The 20572-nt window shown below is 52.3% G+C and overlaps 1 protein-coding gene across 2 annotated transcripts in view; it reads right to left on the bottom strand.

The window, feature by feature from the left end:
* LBHD2 (LBH domain containing 2) overlaps window positions 1–20279 on the bottom strand; it is a 204997-nt gene extending 184718 nt beyond the window's left edge. The window contains exon 1 of one of the 2 annotated variants that reach the window (XM_069638114.1): window positions 19912–20279. Coding sequence is in view for 1 of the 2 variants with exons in the window: in XM_069638113.1 (XP_069494214.1) it covers window positions 14646–14683 (38 nt within the window). In the remaining variant the exon portion in view is untranslated. Of the gene's footprint in view, window positions 1–14645; window positions 15111–19911 lie in introns of those variants that run through there. The other variant, XM_069638113.1, reaches the window with a different exon arrangement.
* Window positions 20280–20572: the final 293 nt, after the last annotated feature.

The following is a 20572-nucleotide window of genomic DNA, read 5'->3' as shown; positions in this document are numbered from 1 at the left end:
CGCTATGAGCATCCCCAGAAGGGACCACATATCTCATGCTAGACGCTCTGCACGGTGACTCCAAGTCAAAGACCGAATTACGCTTAAAATCCTTACCATCACACACAGATGCATCTAAAACACGGCTCCTACATACCTTTCTGAAGCAATATCAACGACCACTTCCACCCGCCCTACCAGAGCTCAGTACACCAACCAGCTACACATCCTACGCATCAAGAGAGCGACTGCTGGAGGCCTAGGCTACTCCTACATTGCACCACAACTCTGGAACTCTCTCCCTGCCACCATTAGAGCTGAAACATCCATCTCTGCCTTCCGCAACAATCTCAAATCCACATTTCTCAATTAGTACTACGACCCATGCCATGTACATTGTATTACAAACCAGAAATGTAATATAACTATTGTAATCTTTGTATATATATATTGTCTATGACTATGTAACTAAGCATGTACTGTAACAAGTGCCACGATGTCCATGGACTGAGGTGCGCTATATAAGTGTTAATAAAACAAACAAACAAACGTCTATATTCGATCCTAATAGCCTTGCTCTTAAAGCGCCTCTCACTTTCAGGGCAGTCTGCTCGGCGTAGAGTTTGTAATTTCTTTCTCACTGCCCTCTTTGCACATCGAAAGGTTATATCAAACATATTAGAGTGTTTGTCTGCAATTACCACGGGGCCGTTGGGGTCCCGCCTAGTTTCAGTGGCTAAAGCCCTGAGCCCTTTCTCAATCTCGTTACCAGGCGACCTACCCAACTTAAGTGCACTCTAGGTGTAATTTGGGAGATGGCTCTATTTGCTTTACGTATATGGGCCGCCGTCCACCTTATACAATTGCTGGTGTGATTTGAATAGAGCCCTGGCCGCCTCTAGGGTTCACATCAGGCTTTTGGCCTCTTATTGTTAAGACTAAGATGACATGGTCACTATAGGTATTAGGCACTACTCTTAACTCCACTCCCTTTTCCAGACAAGCGATTTGCTGAAGAAATAGTCCAGGGCAGATCTATTTTTACCCATCCCCCAAGTATACTGGCCCGGGCAGTCACCCCGTGTTTGACCATTCAATAAAATAAGGTCTTGTTCCCTTAAAAAGATCACCCATTGTATGCCCATACTGTTGCTACCCTTCTGTGTCATTTCATGCTTTGGTACAATGCGGACTCATGCAGGACTCATCCAGGCAGTGGGCATTCAGATCTCCCCCTCTAGGATAGTTATTTGGATATCACTTGCTCCCCTGTTCGTGGTTAATACTTCCTCCGGCAGATCACCTATTGAGTCCAAGGAGGGAGTGTTTGGTGGAACATATATGTTTACAATCACGCAGGAACACGTCTCATCCCAATTCCCCAACCTTAGTTCGGCTGCTTGAACAGTGCTGCTATTCGTGGTTAGGTCAATGTTGGTGTATCTTGGCTTACACCGGTTATTAAACCCCCAAAGGGACTTCCCCGCTGTCCCTTGTTAGCCTTTGTCTGGTAGAGGTGGAATTCCTCTATATGTATTACAGGATCGAGCCAGGTTTCTTGCAAGAGGAGCACGTCACATTTTCCCAACAGTGATGCAGGTCCTTAGGGGTTTAACACGTGGCAAAAACCCCTTGTGTTCCAACTCGCTCTATTATAACTTAATTCAGTCTCGGGAGGATAGCTCAGGGGCAACATTCTCACTTTGAAAGCAAGATGACATGGAGCACCACAGGTTCGATCCCCGGGTCCGTCCTTAGAAACCTCTGGGTATTAAGCATGTTATAAATTGCCTATCATATAATATCATTCGACCCCACCCCCCCAGATCAAGTGTTTGTCCTTGTGGTCACTTAAACGGCCCCAGACCTTTTGCCACATATTTCTCTAGGCCTGTGACACACAAGGGAGAGACAGGTGTTGGTACCCCAGGGTGTCCTGCTAACCAATCAGGGGGCATTTACGATTGTTCAAAATCAACATAAGCCTTGGACCTTTCGACTGGCAGCTCATACCTAACAGACAGGTTCAAAACCAACTTTGCCAATTGAACCTCGCAACAACATCATAACGCTACAATCACTGCTGATGCACATTTAACCAACACCCAGTTTGCGAGACTGTCCCATTTGGGTAGTTCAAAGACTAGCATGTCCGTACGGCCAATCATATGCTTCCTCAGCTCTCGCAAAGTCTTGCGATATAGGAAAGGGCTGGCAGCCGTAGAGTTCAATTGCCAAATATGTATATATGTATCAATGAATTAGCTTCTCATCAGTGCTGAATTACTAACAAGGACATGACTTCAAGGCGGCAACTCCCCCCCCCGTTCCCTCCACTGATATACCCTGCTGCTGAGAGTGGTGGACGCCATCAGCCACAGTTACATCAAGAAGTCCACGGGAATCGTCTTCTTGGATGTCGCCAAAGCATTCGAGCGAGTCTGACACAAGGGACTGCTCCCCAAGATGATGGGCCTGGGATCTCCCAACTGCCTGGTGAAGACGATTGCAAGCTACCTGGGAGGCCGCACCTTCCATGCCGCCATGCGGCCTGAGATGTCCTCATCACATCCCATCCCAGCAGGCGTGCCACATGGATCGAACCTCGGACCCTTCCTGTTCAACGACATCCCGACAGAACTCCACAAAACCGACCTGGCACTGCATGCGGTGTTGCGATGCGATGTTGCAGTCATCTCCCAGTCATTCAGCGAAAAGGAAGTGGCAAAGAACCTGCAAGCTTCGTTGGATACCATCTGGATGTGGTACAGCGACTGGCGGATCGAACTCAACATCAGAAAGACAACTGCAACGCTGTTCACCAGAAAGAAGATCAAGGGCACCCGCATATCAGCCTCAGTGGCGAGTCCAGCACGTGGGGGAGCAGCAGCCGCTACCTGGGTGTGACCTTGGACAGCAAACTCAACTGGAGGAGCCACATCGAGACTACTCAGATGAAGGCAACAGGAAAGATGGCAGCGCTGTACCCACTCCTGAAGACCAAGTCCACACCCCTCGGGACAAAGATCAACGTCTACAAGGAGATCATCAGACCAACCCTGACGTATGATTCCCCAGCATAGATGACCAGCCAGGAGCGACACCAGATGAGTCTTCAGATAGTCCAGAACGAGGCCCTGCGGATATCGTCTGGAGCTCCAATCTTCACAAGCATAGCAGACCTTGACATCGAGATGTTGGATGAACATCTAGCGAAGCTGCGGAAGAACTTCTGCCAAGGACTGGATCATAACCCGAACCCTCTGATCAGAAGACTCACTGCCACCACTGCAAACCCCTTCGACCGCTACCCGGGGCTCATCACTGCGAAGACCCTGTGAAACCAGCCCTACTGTGACAAGACCACACAAACCAAGAAGAATACAAACTCACGACTACACACTCAACCCGAGAAGATGGAGTAATGACGCTGAAGCCTCTGTATCCAAAAGCCACCGCTGATGGATTAAATCTATCAGCAAGAAGAAGAAGACGAGAGGTATAGCAAGTAGGTGAGGCTTAGGCAGTTAATATATTCAGTTGTCCATGCCAAGTCTGCTGAACACGTCTATTGTGCTTTGTTCGTGCATGTGATAACTCGGCTTCAGTGAAACCGATCATAAGCGGTCTGCTTTCCGAAGACTCGTCAGTGCTGTAGAGGCTTCGGCAAGCTGCCTGTTCGTTGAAGTGTGACATGTCCTGCTGGATCCCCGTTCCGTCGTGTTCCTGTGCTGCTTTGCACAAGCACGCAGGACCTCGGAAACAGCTGAAAACATGATCTTATTAAACATAGCATAATGGGTATGTGGAGTTGTGCGGGGCGCGTGCTGGACTCCCCAGAATGTCTGAAGCTGGGAGCAGAGCCAAGTCTCAGGCACGCGCATTTCCTGGGTACTATTTCAGCCCTGCTGTTTTACATCGTGCCATGAGGCCAAGGTCTGGGCCCCCTTCCTCTCAGCCCCTCCACCCCCCCCCCCGTGCCCCCCTCTAGCCCCCCTCGCACTCGCAGTCTTCTGCAAAGGCTGAGGAGTACACCGCATCCCCGCCCCCCTGCATCCGAGAACAGGAAACCCCAGAGTCCGACCTGCTGACAGGATGAGTGTAGTTCTGTGGCAGGGAAAGGGCACTGCAAGACATCCTGTAGCCGTGCAGGGCGCCTCCCCCCGGCCCGGGCAGCCGGACAACACGCAGCAAGACCACTCTACGCTGCATTACACGCAGGCGGGCTGACCATTAACCCCCAGGCGCCCGCACACTGCCAGCACACCCACAGGCAGCACAGGCCAGTCCTCGGGGGCTAGCACTCCCTCAGGGGGGTCCCGCGCCAAGTGCAATAAAGTGACCCGGCGGTGAAACCTGTCCCTGTAACATATCGTGCCCACTCACCCAAAGCACACATGTTTCCGGCCAACATGTTAAAGTCACGCATGAACATGTCCTGCCGGCATCGCTCTCCAGCCACAAAACACACATAGTACAAAGTATAATGGCAAGCGGTGGGGGCTGGCACTGAGGTTATCAAATATAACCCCCCGCCCCCCCCCCCACCTTTCCCACCACTCCATATGGAGAATGGTGTGTATATATACAGGCTGGGGTGCAAAGACACAAGGGGGCGAGGAGCACAGCCCCCATTCCTCCCCAAATCACACGCGGACCCAACTGTCATGCTCAGAGCATGCGTGCATGACCAAAGACCGTGTGTACATGTTACAACAGCAGGAGAGGATATCATTGAATTTTTTTATTTGCATCCATGTAGTCAAATAACGACTTAGTACACAATAAATACATCAGACACATCCTCGAATCATCACAAACTGCAACAAATGGAATAGACAATAACAGCCCAAAAGCCTGAGTATGCATAGAAGGAATAATTCACCATGTACATCCCAACATTTCCGAAGATACAAAATGAGAACTTCCAATGGCCGCATGTTAACCCCTTCAAGAAATAAGTTCATTTGAAACCTGAAATACAGAGTCTCAAATTGTAACCCCAGAGTAGGTTACGCCATAAAACTCTTCCATAGTCCCTTAGGTGTCGCCCCGTGGGCTTCATTTCTATATCTAAATATTGTTGACGCAGAGTGTCCAAACGATCGCATTCCACCATTAGGTGCTTAACAGGTTCTGTCACCGTCCACATAACCTGCACGCTCAGTCGTTGTACGCGCACCATCCACATAACCTACACGCACGCTCGGTCGGTGCACGCGCACTCTCCACATAACCTACACGCTCGGTCGGTGGGCGCGCACCGTCAACATAACCTACACGCTCGGTCGGTGGGCACGCACCGTCAACATAACCTACACGCTCGGGCGGTAGGCGAGCACCGTCCACATAACCTACACGCTCGGTCGGTGGGCGCGCACCGTCCACATAACCTACACGCTTGGTCGGTGGGCGTGCACCGTCAACATAACCTACACGCTTAGTCGGTAGGTGCGCACCGTCCACATAACCTACACGCTCGGTCGGTGGGCGCGCACCGTCCACATAACCTACACGCTTGGTCGGTAGGTGCGCACCGTCCACATAACCTACACGCTCGGTCGGTGGGCGCACACCGTCAACATAACCTACACACTTGGTCGGTAGGTGCGCACCGTCCACATAACCTACACGCTCGGTCGGTGGGCGCGCACCGTCAACATAACCTACACGCTTGGTCGGTGGGCGCGCACCGTCAACATAACCTACACGCTTGGTCGGTGGGCGCGCACCGTCCACATAACCTACATGCTTGCTCGGTGGGCGCGCACCGTCAACATAACCTACACGCTTGGTCGGTAGGTGCGCACTGTCCACATAACCTACACGCTCGGTCGGTGGGCGCGAACCGTCAGCATAACCTACACGCTCGGTCGGTGGCCACGCACCGTCAACATAACCTACATGCTCGTTCGGTGCGCGCACACATTGTCCAAATAACCTACACGCTCGGTCGGTGCGCACACACTGTCCACATAACCTACACGCTGGGTAGGGGCGTGATATACCAATTCCAGCCCCTAATATTTCAAAGGACAATACTGCATTAAATATAATTAGCATATATATCGTCTAACTGTATTGCCATCAGAGTAGGCATATAGCTACTTCGGGTCGCTGGTACCCTCTTTACACATTCTCGATAGTCAACCACAGCTTGATCCCTATCAATATAGCTTTCACCCCCCAGTGGGGGTGCAGATATGGGTTTTAACGGCCCGCCAGATTGAGCTTTGGTAGGCCCACCCCCCATCCACGTCCACCCTGCCGGGGTGTGAAAGCAGTTTGCACCCGTGGGTGCAGATAGTTTTTGTTTTTTTTCCATTCCATCCGGAGATCAGCTCAGCACGAGCCCATCACCCGTCGGAGAAAATAAAAATGTTAAAGAAATGGACGCTGCCATTGAAATGGAAAAGGAACTAAGTCCCTTTTCGGATGACGGCGGCCATGGAAAACATGATCCAAAATGGCTGCGTGTCAAATGTGAGGGTTGCATGGCGAATGCCCGGGTCTATGGTCCTTCTTTTGCTTCCTGGGGATAGAGGTGGGCACAGTGCCTCGGGATGTCGTCTGCCTGCAGCAAGGCAGCTCCCTTCAGGGGGACAGTGAAAGCTCACACTCGAGAGGGCAGGAAAATGGAGTTTGAGGTAGTGCCAGCCCCCTATAGCACACCTCTAAATTGCCACCATGGTGATGTCGCTCGTCAGGTGATTTTGGCGATTGTCGGCAAGGACCGCTCTGGGGTTGAGACACAAGTATCACCTCACCGGATTCAAGAAAGAGACGAAAGGGTGACCTGAGAGTATAGGATGAGTTTTTAGTTAATTAAAAAGGGATATCTCCCTGTGGAGGGCGGCCAGAACAAGCATGTGCAAATTGAACTTTCACTGATGCGTCAGGGGGCATTGGCCTTGAGGCCACTTGTGTATAGGCGCGTTACAAATGACATATCAAGAAAAGAGGTGCGCGATGGGATGGCCGAAAGCTGGAGTGTGTAGTGAGTTGGTTACTAACATCAATTTCCTTGAGCTGCTCCCCATATTGGTAGCAGTCACCCTTTGGAGGGACCAGTTGGCCATCAACGACATAGTGCTTTGGTCCGAGAGTTGGTCTAGCGTACAAGTGCTGAATAAGCATTCTGCAAGTTACCCGAATACACCCGGGCTGTTGAGGCTACTCTAAAGATGAACCTCAACTTGACTGTGAAGTTTGTTGACGGCTGCCTCAATGATATCACTGATCCTTTGCCTCGTTTTCAGTGGCAGTGTCGAGGAAAGGGCAACATTCTTGCCTGACCTTTGGAATGTTGGGCACTGAAGGCCATGCCCAAAGTCACGAAAGCCGGACAGGAGACTAGGATTTGGGATATTCATGGGCTGGCACATGCTGGGGTATCTGGGCACAGCCCGTTGGCTCGAGGAAGACAGATTGGTGGCGTTTATTCGATGGCACCGGAGCAAGGGAAAGGCAGGCCCTAGGCATCCGTAAGGATGGCAGCGATCACCTTTGTAGCGAAGGCCTTCCCCATGGATTCCTGGTCCAGAAGACAATGGCTGGTTGGGGTAAGATGGCGCAGAGGGAGAAGGGCTGGCATTCTGGCCTTTCTGCGCGATCTGAATGACACAAGGCCTAGTAAGATCGTTGTTTTGTCCTTCCTTTGTTTCGCCCTCCTTGTCTTGATCCGTATAGAAACACTTGCGCACAAGCGCACTATAAATGCCATATCATTCCATTTGCTATGTTTCAGGGTCAGTTGCACAGCTTGCAAGAAGAGTGCAGGTTTGATCGCCAGGTGGTATTATTTTAATGCCCCTTTTCTTACATTTTTGGGACCACTAGGGTCAGCAAACTGGCGGCGCCCAGAAGAGAACGGGGCAGCACAATGGGAGGAGTGTTGCCTGGAGGAGGACAGGATGACGGACCAGAGTCAGAGAGGAACCTGGGTGTCTTTGAACGCCGATACCTATGGGGAACCATGCCGTGGTGGCGACAAGGGATTATGTGCAAGCAAGGGATCAGGCATCAGGCCGGCTGGTACAGAAGGATGGGTTACTGCTGTCTATCAGTTCGGCAGAGTAGTGAAAGGTTTGCTGGGTCGCATGGGTTTGGGCCCTATCAGGCATGGAACACATCCTTTCAGAATAAGGGCAACACCAGAGGCTGTAGCCAGTGGCCTAGGGACCAAGCAACAAAAAAAAGAAGGACCTTGCATTTGAACATCTATAAGGAGGATAGTTCAGGGGCAAAGTGTTTCTCTTAGAAGCAAGACGACGCAGAGAAACACAGGTTTGAATCCCGGGCCCGCGCTTAGAGGCTGGTTTCCGATATTAAGCATGTTTCCGGTATTAAGCATGGTATAAAATTAATGAATAACTAAATAAGCGCTTCATCCCTGGCCAAACCATCACAGGGAATTCCCCCAATCAAAAGTCCTGGGACCCAACTGTCACCTTGGGGGACCTGGTCGCCATAAGAGGGCTACTGTGCAAAGCCCTTCAACCACTTCTCCCCCTCTGGGTTTTGAGGTGAGCGGTTTTAGCCTCTTGCTGGGAAGATTGGAAAAGATGCAGAGGGCAACTAAGATGAATGGCAAGCCAAAAGGGCCAATGCACCAATAGGATTGCCCCTTGTGACTTTAGGTACGCTGCAAGCAGCTCGTCGAGCGGTATGGCTGATGTATGTGTGATTATGGATGTGTATATTAGTTAGGGGAGTCTATTGAGGACGGGCTGGGTAGTTGGCTAGAATGCCGCCGAACCCAGGACTTGTTGATGGCTTGCCGGCTGTGTTGCCTAGGGGTGTACCGAAATTCGGCTTTGAGTAAGTATTCGGACGAATTCCGGACGAAAATGAGATATGCGGCTTCGGTCAAATACTTAATTAATTATCACTCGAAGCCAAATAGTTCCCCTACAAAATACATGCAGTGCTGCTTTGACTGCGCGACTGGAATCATTTAGGCCTGCCCTATTTATCCTTTACAAGGGTCCTGAAACAGATCCTGCTGTCAGTTTTTTTGACTGAGTACAGGCAGAGCAAAGGTGTGAAAGAGCAAAGAAAGTCCCGGCCCTTCATATGCTGGACAGACAGACTTTAATCTAGTGGTTTGCTGGGGAGGGGTGAGCATATTATAAATGTATCTCTGGTCTCCCGTGTATTTTGCCATTGAGCTGGAGTTCATGAAGTCGCTAATGGTGTTTTCTTTAGACAGTTATTGACTTGCTGATGACCCGTGTGAGAAATCTGAAAGTTACAGGTTCGAATCCCACCAATTCCCGATCCAACTAATATAATGAAGTGGACTCATATGGCTGTTGCAACGACTTTCCAAACCCTGAATAAAATAGCTCAGGGGGTAGGGTGCCTGCAGCAAAGAACTGTATTCAGCCAGCAGGCCAAGGTTATAAAGCAAGTAAGATGGCTCAGTGGGAAGTGTGCCTGCGGCAGGGATGTGCTTATCATTCTGAAACATAGGTTACAATTCCTGCCCTCCAACTGTCTATGTTAAATATATGTTGCCAAAAGAAGTACCTTTGAATTGAGTAAATGTGGCAGGTGTTACTAAAGAACATGGCAATATTTTTTTCACCAAAATGCCCCAGTCTGTGGCAGCAGAAATATTCCTCCCAACAGTGGAGAATTACACAGTAGAGATATTTGTGTAATAAAGACAAGGCAATATAAGCTTATAGTTTAGAAACATTGGACCAAATGGATGTACAAGTAAAACAAACAAGTTAAATAAACATGCACACGCCAATTAACGATCTGAAAATCAGCCCTGCACCTTCCTTTTAGGGTCAGCCGAGAACCATGGCGTACCCAGCATTCCCTATAGATTTGTTTCTGGTGTCTTTCAATATGCCCTAAAACACTAAAAACATACCACACCCGAAAAAGAAAGAAAAATAGCATCTATTAATAAAGAGACATCGTTCACATGGCCCCTCCCCACCCGGTAGCACAGGTAGAACGCATGGCTTTAGCACCCCAGAGGTCTGCATTCAGTAGCCCCTCAGCAGTCAGCAGGGGGCTCATTGATGTACTCACTCCTTTCCTGTCTGACACATCCCAGGCTCGCCCCCACCCCCCGCAGTGATTGCACACATGCCTACTACTTTCTTGGGCTAGTCTTGGTTACCTGGGCCCTATACAACAAGCAACGCCTATGAATGCACGAAAATGCAAACTGTGCTCTTATTCCATATCCTCCATGGACCAAGAAAAGAAATGCAAACATGAATGGATATACATATGGTAATGTGGGTTTATAGTTTACAAAGTGTTTTTCTTGTCTACATAACTTTATTTCTTAAGTAAGCTCTGTATTCGGCTCCTGTCGAATGCTTGTCCAACTTTTTGGTATTCGGACAAGTTCTTAAATCTATGATTCGGTACACCCCTAGTGGTGACACACATCGAGCAGCTGCTGGCAGAGACTTCTCCGATGTCGGTAGGCTCTTATTTAGCAATCTACCAGGGTGGGGCTTGATGAGCTGCCCGAACCGCAAGGCCAAGCAGCGCTTTTTGCCGGTATTTGCCAACTCTTACTGTACCACTTGCTGCAGTCTGCCATTGAGCCATACAGGACCACGATAGGTCGGTATGCTCTTATGGCATCATGGAGGAAGCCTTTACCGCAAGCCGAAACAACTTCTAAGTAATGAAGCCGATCCTGAGGTATGCCTGGGGGGGGCAGCTAAATGAACGGGGATCCCCCAATGTCATAAGCCCTCCGTCTTCCCTCTAGGTGGCCGCCATCTTGTCATCAGGTGGAAGCAGATGAACTCATCAAAGGGGAGGTTTCCTGCCGTATTAATTGGAGCCTCTAACGTTTGAGCTGCGTGTGTTCTCTTGTAGACTACGCCAAGTTGTGCAGTCCTTCTTTGCCTACGATATGTGTGTGTCTATACTATGAGGTGAGGTCAGACACTGTGGGTTGAGGGACAGCCTGGCAGTGCCCCCCTCCACACTGCTACATGCATACCTTGCCTCCGCTGTTGTCACAGAGCCCCCTTTGTGTGCCTGACCTCCAGTCTGCACCCAGGCACCACCCCCAGATGTTACGCTACTTCAGTTTCCCACAGCCCAGGCACATACAAAGCGCCCTCCTGTCACTCAGAGGCCCCAGCCGGGCATTATTTTTAGCTGCACACCCTTCCTTCCTCTCTGAGCCAGAAAGTCCCTGTGTGTACAGATGGGGCGATAGAGGGCTGCGCGGTCCCAGGGCTCTCTCTGCACATTGCATGCACACTCAGGGACGTGGAGTACTCACTGCAAACAAGCCAGGAATTGTACACACCAAGCAACTGTCCAGCCACAATTAAACACACCCAGGACAGAGCTGTACACCATGGCAACCAAAGACCCACCTCTTCAAGGAGTCTCTCTGCCTCAACACCTAGGCCATCACATCGCCCCTCGCGCCACCTGACTCGTTAGACGCCACCCGCCCCTCTCCTCCCCACCAGCCAGTACAGCTGTACCCCTTCTCTGTGCCCCTCTGCATCTCCCCGCTGTATGTTCTGAAAAGCGCTCCGTTATGTAACTGTATTGTTGTATACCTCTGTAAAGCGCTCTGTTGATTCTCAAAGCTCAATAAATACCGTAACAGTAACAGCAGTCAGAAGTTTCACACACCGCAATCCCAGCCAGGAAGGGTGCACACTTAAAGCACTCATAGGAGATGTACACACTGGTGTATATTGCAAACATATTCAGGAGCTGTGTACATTGTTTACACAGGGCAAATACACCCAGGAGCCATGTACATCCAGTAAGCACAACCTCGAGCTCTGCCCATTGCAACCTCTCACAGATGTTTTACACACTGCAAACACACAAGATGTACAAACTGTACACACTAGAAAACGTGAAGGGCCTGTGTGTTCTGCAAGCACACTGTGGTGAATCTGATGATGGCATCACTCTTTTCCCTGGGGTGGCCTCTCCTCATGTGGCCAGGGGACGGCAGCCGCTACCTGACCCTGGGGGTGGCTGCTATGTGAGGGAGGATCACATGGTGGGAGGCGAATACCTAACAGGGAGGGACAGGCATCATGAGATGAGAGCTGGTGTCCCCTTTTTCTTTTAGGGATATCCCCTCCATTCCTCATGCCTTAAGGGCACATTGTGATAACCCCCTTCACCAACCTGCAAAACTTGCTGACGGCTTCCTTCAAAACTCTGTAACCGATGGAATGACCAAATCTGACTATCAAAGCGCTGTATATGAGTCCTTTGAAAATACTGAGACGAAGAAGAGGAATGGAGTTGTGAGGATCCCGAGAACATGGAAGCCAATACTGCGTTCTAGTCGTTGGAGAGAAGCATGCCATGCTGGGATATTTCAAAACCTGACAGCTGTAGGAAGAGCGACGCTAACAATGGCCGGCACCTCCCGTCAGGTAGAGCGATGGCCAAGGAAGAGCTGTGCTGCAGACAGAGAGCGGGAAGCCAGAGAACTGCTGCCAGAACGAGAAGGACTGTGGGAACCGGTGTTCCCTGTCCACCGAAGAACCGGAGGTCAGGCAACCTGAGGCTGCAGACAGCTCAAGGCTGTCCGAGAACACCGGGAGTCAGACGAACGGCAGAGTGGGAGCGGGACGCTCCTCCCATCCGTCGGCGAGCAGCAGCAGCTGAGAAGCATGAAGCACGCCGAAGTGACCCCAGCAGGCCGGGGAGCCCAGCGGGATGAGTTGGGACACTGAAACGTTTCACAGCGAACGCCGAACAGCCGGAGAATTAATAAAGGAGTTGATTGAGAGAGTGAAAAGCTTTCACAAGTGGAAAGAAAGCCAGGAACTGAAAAGTAGAGAGTGGTGTAACCAATACATGGGGAAAATATGGAAAAGACTGAGGCCTAACAAACTGCGCGAGGCAAAGTGAACAGTCTATATGTAGAAGTCCTTGCGCAAGAGTATGCTAGGCGAAGTGTGGGTCTGGGATTCACACCTACAAGACACTGTAGAAAGAACCGGGCAGGAGAGTATACAGGTGTTTATGTAAAGGAACTATATGAGCAAACCTGGCAGGAGAAGTACACCCTGTGTTCTGCGAGTCTGGGAGCCACACCCAAGTTGTGATACCTTGAAAAAGAGAATCCCAAGGAAGATTCCTGCCCATAGTATTCTGAATTGCATTGAATGTGGAAAACACCTGGAGAAGGGAGTCATTTCCCCATGAGTGAGATGCAACACCAAGAGGAGAAGGGGGTTATCCTCTTGGGCTCTCAAGAACGTGCTTATTCTTTTGAACTTTTGTTTTGGGGAGAGAAAACTGGGGAAAGGAGTCATTCCCTGGAACTGTGAACATTATCCATATGGAACTTTTGCTGGAGTTATACCTATTGTTGAACCTGAACATGTGTGCCCTTTTCAAGCCAAAGACATTACCCTTAACACCTAAGAGTTAGTTTTAGAATGTGGGGGCTAGGATAGGATTATGGACACAGGACATTTTTGCTTTGGACATCTTGACACAGGACAGACCCTTAGATTTGTTTGAAGTAGGGAAATACCTCCTAGATTAGGTACAGTGAGGCGTTTTCAAACCCCTTTATCATTTAATAAATGTCTGCGTCTCATTCCAGGTTCCTCACAGCACCTAGGAGTGTTGATAAAACGTAAGGTATAGGAACAGCAGATTCTGTAAATGCCCCCAAGGGATGTACACACAACCGACACACCTAGAAACAAATGTGTTTACCTCCTATCTCTCGGCAGACACCGGGCAATACACAGTATCGAAGTGTAAAAAAACAAAGTAGTGGAACTATGTTCCCCCTGCCCCACCCCTTCTACTCCCTCTCTATGCCCTAAACTTCCCCCTGCACTCCCTACTGACCCCATTCTTAACCCCCCACAATTCAGACACCATGCCTTTCTTTTTCTACTCCACCCTACACTGCTGTGTTTACAACAGTACTATCAAGACCCATGAAAACACAACAAAAGAAAATGCACTTAAACACTCACTAGTAGTTGGTTGTTGTCCCCAACAGCATGCAGCCTTAAGCAATCTTCCCCTTCCAATCACCCACCATTCCCACCTCTTAAGGAACACGCCTACGGCTATAGCCAGACACCCCTGCCCATGATCTGTACAGACACCGTGACTGCAGCAATCCATGTTTAAATGCAGAAGACACAGATCAGTGCCGAGCGGGGCGTTGGGGCTGCTCAGCGATGAGAGTTAGTTCCCGGGCCGCCTATACAGAGAAACCCAGCTCCTGCGAGATAGCGCAGCATGGAGTGGCACGAGTGTGCTACCAGTACGGCCCAGGTTCAAATCCCCAGTACGGGAGGAGTAAATAAATAAAATAAAGGTGTCCTTCACAGCCATCCTGGAGGAGGAGTGCTCTGGGTAAAGTAAAGTAAGGGACCGGTGCTCATTTGCCCAAGAAGGGAACGTTGCACCCTTTAGTTCCCTCCAGCTTCTGGCCATACAGGTGAACTTGTGTTCTAACCGACGCCCCATCTCCTGTGGAGTCCCCCCATTTTGACCTTTACATGCAACCTCTGCACACTCTCCTCAAAAATCCCGACGTGGCCATCCACCAATACGCGGATAATACTCAGCTGTATAGGAGGTTAAAAAGCCTGCAGCACATCAGTCATCTTTGCGATTACCTAGCCATCATCCAGTCCTGGATGTCGGCTGCCTACCTGAAACGGAACCCAACCAAGACTGAATCCGTCCTCATCCGTCTGCCACGAAATAACAACGTGTCTAATAATGGCTGAGTGATATGCGCCTGGAAGGATTGGATCTGCAGCTCTCGGGTTCAGCAGAATCCTTAAGCTTCACCACTGACAGCAGCCCGTCCTTCCAGAAACACGTAGCGGAGAACGTTCCAACGGCCTGGCATCCGAATCTCCACCCAGCGCAGAATCAAACCCTTCATCCCACCGCAGGACTTCCTGACTGTAGAGCAAGCCCTTCTGGTCTTGCACCTCAATGGGGGAAATGCCCTCCATACAGGGCTGCCACCTGCTCACTTGGCTCCCCTAAAAGCAGTCGTCCATGCGGCAGCACGTCTTATTGCGGGTTCACGATCATTTGTCCAAATCCTCCCAGTCGTACGCAAACTACATTGGCTTCTTCTCCAGTCCAGTATACTCTTCAAGACTGCATGTATCCTCTACAAAGCACTCACAAGCAGCACGCCAGCGTACCTGCCGGCTACGCGTCACATATCAGGTGGCACATGCTCCGCGTGCAGCAAATCGGCCACCTGGCTCGAACCACAACTGGTCCGCAAAGAGAGGACCTGCCAACAATCCTTCTATTGTCACGCACCCACCTTCTGGAACTCGATCGCGGTATCAGCTCAGACGGCCCCCACAATTCTCCAATGCCGCCTCAAACGTTGCTTTCTAATAACACCTGACCAAGGACTAACCCAATGGACGCACATACCAACGTCCAGACCGCAACTCACAGTACTGCAGTACTGTTAAAAGATGGCAGCCCAAGCGCTGGCTACCCATACCCTGTACAGCACTCGGCCGCTCTCGAGCTAGGTCTACGCTTTAAACAATAACAACGAAGCGCTCACTCAAGCTGAGCACGCATCAAGCACACTCGGAAGCCTTGCGCGTGGTGTTCATATGAGAAAGATGGCCACTAGGGTATATAATGTGTATACTCTATTCTCTAGAATTCTTTTATAGCGCCAACCCGCCCGCAGGCCTCAGGGCGCTCCTACTGCAAATTCAACCAGAAGCTGTACTCCCTGTGCACACACAGCAAACACGTTGGGGAGATGTACACACAACAGCAACCCTTGCAAATGCTGTACACACCAAAGAATTGTGCACATTGCTAATGCACTAAGGGGCTGTGTACACAGTGAAGGCATAGCAACACACGCCAGGAGTGTCACACGCCAAAACACGGCCCTGTACAATGCCAACACAGTCGGGAGCTGTGTACAAAGTCAACGCACTTCAGACACACTCAGGATTTGTGCATATATATACCGGAAGCACAGCCCCACAGATGTGCACAAGGCAAGCACTTATAGAAGATATAAAAAGAGCGAACAAACTGATGGGCTGTGCAAATTGTGCACACACTGCCAAAACGCAGAGGAGCGGGCGCTGTGCCATGCAAACACACACAACGAGCTGCACGCACTGTGCACGCAGAGCAAAACGAATAGAAGCTTCAGACGCCACGAACACCCCCAAGAGATGTGCACACAATCAACACACTCAGAAACGGGTACATGGACTGCACGCAATAACTCGAGCTGTGCACACTTTAACACTTCAAGTGTCTCCACACACTTTACATGCGTAGCAAACACAACTGCGTGCACGCCGAGAATACACCCGGGTGTACACACCGAAAATGAACACAGGAGCTGTACACTAGACTATTGCGAGCACATCCTGCAAATGCCCAAAGGGGACATGTACACGCTGCGAATACAGAGGATACACACAGCTACAAGGTGTGCAATCTACAAGCCCGCGCGTATTCAGAGGCCCCGCGCGTGACACCCGACGGCCCCGCGCGTGACATCTGACGGCCCCGCGCGTGACACCCGACGGCCCCGCGCGTGACACCAGACGGCCCTGCGCGTGACAACCGACGGCCCAATCGCTGCAAGTGTACCGAGTGGGCACACATGTCGGTGACTCTGCCCCAGCCCTGCCAACATTCCTTCCAGTGGCCCAGGCCCAGTCATGTCGACAGCTGACTCAGGTTCAAGCATGCGAGCTGTTCATATGTAAAGAACACGGCATTTTACTGACTCTTTCCCAGCCCTGCCAACCTTCCACAGCGGAAATCTGGTTATGTGTTTGAATCCCCCCCCTACACCCTATCCCTGCCAGCTTCTCAGAGGCACGGAGCCTGGTATGTGACCCCCACTCGCACCCAATCCCCTGTCGTGCCAGCTTCTCAGAGGCACGGAGACTGGCAAGTGACTGGCTCCTACCCACCGCTGCCCTCTTCTCAGAGACACGGAGCCTCTGGTGTGTGACCGGTTCCTACCCACCCCTGCCAGCTTTCAGAGGGACAGAGTCTGGTGTGTGACTGACTCCTACCCACCCCTGCCAGCTTTCAGAGACACAGTCTGGTATTTGGCCAGCTCCGATCAACCCCGGCCAGCTTTTTTGAGTCACAGAGCCTGGTATGTGACTGGCTGCTACCCACCCTGGCTAGCTTTTCAGAGACTTGGACCCCGGCATGTGACTGGTTCCTACCCACGCCTGCCAGCTTTCAGAGGCCCAGAGCCTGGTATGTGACTGGCCCGTAACCACCTCTGCTTTCAGAGGCCCAGAGCCTGGTATGGGGCTGCCTCCTACACACCCCTGCCAGCTTTCAGACACACAGAGCCTGGTATGTGACTCGCTCCTACCCACCCCTGCCAGCTTTCAGACACACATAGCTTGGTATGTGACTGGCTGCTACCCACCCCTGCCAGCTTTCGGACACACAGAGCCTGGTATGTGACTGGCTCCAACCTACCCCTGCCAGCTTTTTAGGGACACAGAGCCTGGCGTGTGACTGGCTCTAACCCACGTCTGCCAGCTTCCAGAGACACAGAGACTGGTATGTGACTGGCTGCTTGCTCCTACCCACCCCTGCCAGCTTTCAGGGACACAGACTGGTATGGGTCTGGCTCCTACCCACCCCTGCCAGCTTTCAGAGGCACATAGTCTGGTATGTGACTGGCTCTATCCCACCCCGGCCAGCTTTCAGAGGCACAAAGACTGGTATGTGACTGGCTCCCACCCACCCCTGCCAGCTTTCAGAGGCAGAGGGCATGGTATGTGACTGGCTGCTACCCACCCCGACCAGCTTTCAGAGGCACAGAGCCTGGTATGTGACTGGCTGCTACCCACCCCTGCCAGCTTTTTAGAGACACAGAGCCTGGTTAGTGACTGGCTCCTACCCACCACTGCCAGCTTTCAGACACACATAGCCTGGTATGTGACCGGCTCCTACCCACCCCTGCCAGCTTTTTAGGGGCTCAGAGCCTGGTAGATGACTGGCTCCTACCCACCCCTGCCAGCTTTCAGAGACACAGAGTCTGGTATGTGACTGGCTCCTACCCATCCCTGCCAGCTCTCAGAGGCACAGAGCCTGGTATGTGACCGGCTCCTACCCACCCCTGCCAGCTTTTTAGAGACACAGAGCCTGGTATGTGACTGGTTCCTACCCACCCCGCCAGCTTTTTCGACACACAGAGCCTGGTATGTGACTGACTCCTACCCACCCCTGCCAGCTTCCAGAGGCACAAAGCCTGGTATATGACTGCCTCCTGCCCACCCCTGCCCGCTTTTTAGACACACAGAGTCTGGTATGTGATTGGCTCCTACCCTCCCCTGCCCGCTTTTTAGGGACACGGAGCCTGGTATGTGACTGGCTCCTACCCACCCCTGCCAGCTTTCAGAGGCACAGAGCCTGGTATGTGACCGGCTCCTACCCACCCCTGCCCGCTTTTTAGAGACACAGAGCATGTGACTGGTTCCTACCCACCCCGCCAGCTTTTTAGAGACACAGAGCATGTGACTGGCTCCTACCCTCCCCTGCCCGCTTTTTAGGGACACGGAGCCTGGCGTGTGACTGGCTCCTACCCACCCCTGCCAGCTTTCAGAGGCACAGAGACTGGTATGGGACTGGCTCCTACCCACCCCTGCCAGCTTTCAGAGGCACATAGTCTGGTATGTGACTGGCTCTATCCCACCCCGGCCAGCTTTCAAAGGCACAGAGACTGGTATATGACTGGCTCCCACTCACCCCTGCCAGCTTTCAGAGGCACAGGGCATGGTATGTGACTGGCTGCTACCCACCCCGACCAGCTTTCAGAGGCACAGAGCCTGGTATGTGACTTGTTCCTACCCACCCCGCCAGCCTTTTCGACACACAGAGCCTGGTATGTGACTGACTCCTACCCACCCCTGCCAGCTTCCAGAGGCACAAAGCCTGGTATATGACTGCCTCCTGCCCACCCCTGCCAGCTTTTTAGAGACACAGAGCATGTGACTGGTTCCTACCCACCCCGCCAGCTTTTTAGAGACACAGGCATGTGACTGGCTCCTACCCTCCCCGCTTTTCAGGGACACGGAGCCTGGTATGTGACTGGCTCCTACCCACCCCTGCCAGCTTTCAGAGGCACAGAGCCTGGTATGTGACAGGCTCCTACCCACCCCTGCCAGCTTTTTAGAGACATAGAGCATGTGACTGGTTCCTACCCACCCCGCTAGCTTTTTAGACACACAGAGCCTGGTATGTGACTGGCTCCTACCCACCCCTGCCAGCTTTCAGAGGCACAAAGCCTGGTATATGACTGGCTCCTACCCACCCCTGCCAGCTTTCAGAGGCACAAAGCCTGGTATATGACTGCCTCCTACCCACCCCTGCCCGCTTTTTAGACACACAGAGCCTGGAATGTGACTGGCTCCTACTCTCCCCTGCCCGCTTTTTAGGGACACGGAGCCTGGTATGTGACTGGCTCCTAGCCTCCCCTGCCCGCTTTTTAGGGACTCAGAGCCTGGTATGTGACTGGCCCCTACCCTCCCCTGCCCGCTTTTTAGGGGACCGGAGCCTGGTATGTGATCCTGATATCTTTTCGGTGGAAGGGAGACTTTCTTGGGAATGGCTCTGCCCAGCCCTATCAACCTTTCAGGGGCACCGGTCTGTAAGGAATCTCGCCTTTCCCTAGATGCCAGTCCCAATTGTCTGTACTTGTATGCACGTCAATACACGCAGGTGGAAGGGCGACACGGACCGGGCTCTGGCGGCGCTGTACTCGGGGCTATACTCGGACAGAGTGACAGTTGCATTGCCTTGTGGTGCGAGCGGGGAGGGGAGCTGGGCGCTGGACATTTCACCCTGAGCGCGCATATGCAGGGCGGCGCCGTGCTGGGCGCTGCCGCTCTAGCGCTGTGACAGCACACGCGGCGCTGTGCTTACCTGTGGGGCGGCTGAAGCCGCAGTATCGCGGAATGTGAGAGGACAGGGCGCCCCTGTGGAGATACTCCCTCGGCTCAAGGCGCCTCTGTGGAGCTGCCTGTCCGGGCCAAGATGTTTGCAGCCCTGCTGAAGTGGCCCCCTGGGGGCTGCTGTCCCCTGGGGAGCAGACGCTCTTTCTGCGAGGAGCTGCTCCCCTGGATGCGGATGGGTGCCTCGGAGGAACGGACTGTGCAGGAGTGAGAGAAATCGGGCTGAGAAGCGCCGAGACCCTGCTCCTCCTCCTCCTCCTCTGCACGGCACCGCCTGCAGGGCTCCTCCTCGCACAGCCGTGTCACAGCTCGGGCGGCCGCGCCATGCATGCAAAGTGTGTGTGGCTCACTGCAGCCGGGCACAGCAGGGCGCCTGCACGGGCGGGGGTGGAGGGTAGGAGCCAGTCACATACCAGGCTCCGTGTCCCTAAAAAGCGGGCAGGGGAGGGTAGGAGCCCGGGGGGGGGGGGCGTGCACGGAGGGGAAGAGACCCACGAGGACCCCCCTGCAGCCCCGGGGGGCGTGCACGGAGGGAAAGAGGCCCACCCGACCAGAGAGGGAACCCGCATCCCGAGGAGTCAAGTCATGGGGAAAGAGGACCCCGTGCAGCCTTGAGAGGCAGGGAGGACCCC

The sequence above is a fragment of the Ambystoma mexicanum genome, chromosome 14 (genome assembly GCF_040938575.1).
Source record: "Ambystoma mexicanum isolate Mex_15411 chromosome 14, UKY_AmexF1_1, whole genome shotgun sequence".
In the NCBI taxonomy this organism is placed as follows: Eukaryota; Metazoa; Chordata; class Amphibia; order Caudata; family Ambystomatidae; genus Ambystoma; species Ambystoma mexicanum.
Note: the sequence above shows the minus strand (reverse complement) of the source record. Positions and strands in the feature narration are given on the sequence as shown.